General features: G+C 41.2%; 1 protein-coding gene across 1 annotated transcript in view; it reads left to right on the top strand.

Annotated features, from left to right (window-relative positions):
* Positions 1 to 1,339, top strand: part of loxl1 (lysyl oxidase-like 1) — a 16,358-nt gene that overhangs the window by 12,447 nt on the left and 2,572 nt on the right. The window contains exon 6 of the mRNA XM_032516852.1: positions 42 to 157. Coding sequence (XP_032372743.1) covers positions 42 to 157 — 116 coding nt within the window. The remainder of the gene's footprint in view (positions 1 to 41; positions 158 to 1,339) is intronic.

The following is a 1,339-nucleotide window of genomic DNA, read 5'->3' as shown; positions in this document are numbered from 1 at the left end:
TATGGTGAGTTGTAATGTGCCATCTGTCTTTTGTCTCTAAGCTCCAGGTCAATCCTAAATTCTTGGTGCTGGAATCAGACTTCACCAACAATGTGGTCAGATGTAATATACACTACACAGGACGGTTTGTTACAACAACCAACTGCAAGATAGCACAGTAAGTAAGAGAGAATGTATACACTTGTATCTCATAGTTGGTAATTGATTATGAATAATTTACTGGGAGAGTGTTGAATTTATTTGCAATGCTGCTTGTTTGTGCAAGCGAAACCTGGGCAATTTTCAGATATTGTGTTTTTGTAGAATGGGACCTGAAAGGCAAACCGTAAATCAGGGTTTGTGTTGTGTTCTCACCGCTGAGTTACACTGAACCACATAACAGGGTGGAAGCTAAATGCAGTTTTATGAAGAGCCTCACAGTGTTTTGAATTACTTAGTCGACTTAATGGGTTCCTGGGTGAAATATTTGATGATTTAATGAATTATGTTCTCATTCTCCAGTTAAGATTAATAGCCTCTAAAACTTTCATATTCTCTCTCAAAGGGAGATGTAGGGGTGTTGAACTTTTGAGTAGTGCTATTAGGAAGTGTATCATTGCACTCAGAATTGCTATCATATCCTCTTGAAAAGACTTTATGTAGAGATTGGTTATACGTGAGGAAAGCATCATTCAAGTGCTCCAGTCAGTTTCCTTTAAATTCACCAGTACAGTGAAACTTGAAACATGTACTTAAACATATGCTTGCCAAAGCATTTCTACAGTTAACTGAAAGCTGAATATAACCCCTATTTTCCAACGAGTGCGTCTGCGCTGCGTGTGGTATGGCGCGTGCAATAGCAGATGCCATGAGTCCTATTTCTATCATTAAAGGTCCCATGGCATGAAAATGTCACTTTATGAGTTTTTTAACATAATAATGAGTTCCCCTAGCCTACCTATGGTCCCCCATTGGCTAGAAATAGCGATAGATGTAAACCAAACCCTGGGTATCCTGCTATGCCTTTGAGAAAATGAAAGCTCAGATGGGCTAATCTGGAATCTTCCCCCTTATGTTGTCATAAGGGGAAAGGTTACCTCCCCTTTCTCTGCTTTGCCCACCCAGAGAATTTGACCCGCCCATTACAAAGAAAAAGACATCATGGCTTGCAAACAACCAAAGCATGGCAGTTGGTCAAGCCCCCACCCCCAGCCTCCATCTTGCCCCGCATCTCTCCTCCTCAAAAGCATTTAAAGCTACAGACACAGAAGTTGCTCATTGTGGGATTGGCTCGTAGTGGCTGTAATTCTGCACCAAGGCTGAATTTTGGGAAACAAGACTTCAGATACAGTATTAGGGG

Source organism: Etheostoma spectabile, chromosome 1, assembly GCF_008692095.1.
Source record: "Etheostoma spectabile isolate EspeVRDwgs_2016 chromosome 1, UIUC_Espe_1.0, whole genome shotgun sequence".
NCBI classification, from domain to species: domain Eukaryota; kingdom Metazoa; phylum Chordata; class Actinopteri; order Perciformes; family Percidae; genus Etheostoma; species Etheostoma spectabile.
Note: the sequence above shows the minus strand (reverse complement) of the source record. Positions and strands in the feature narration are given on the sequence as shown.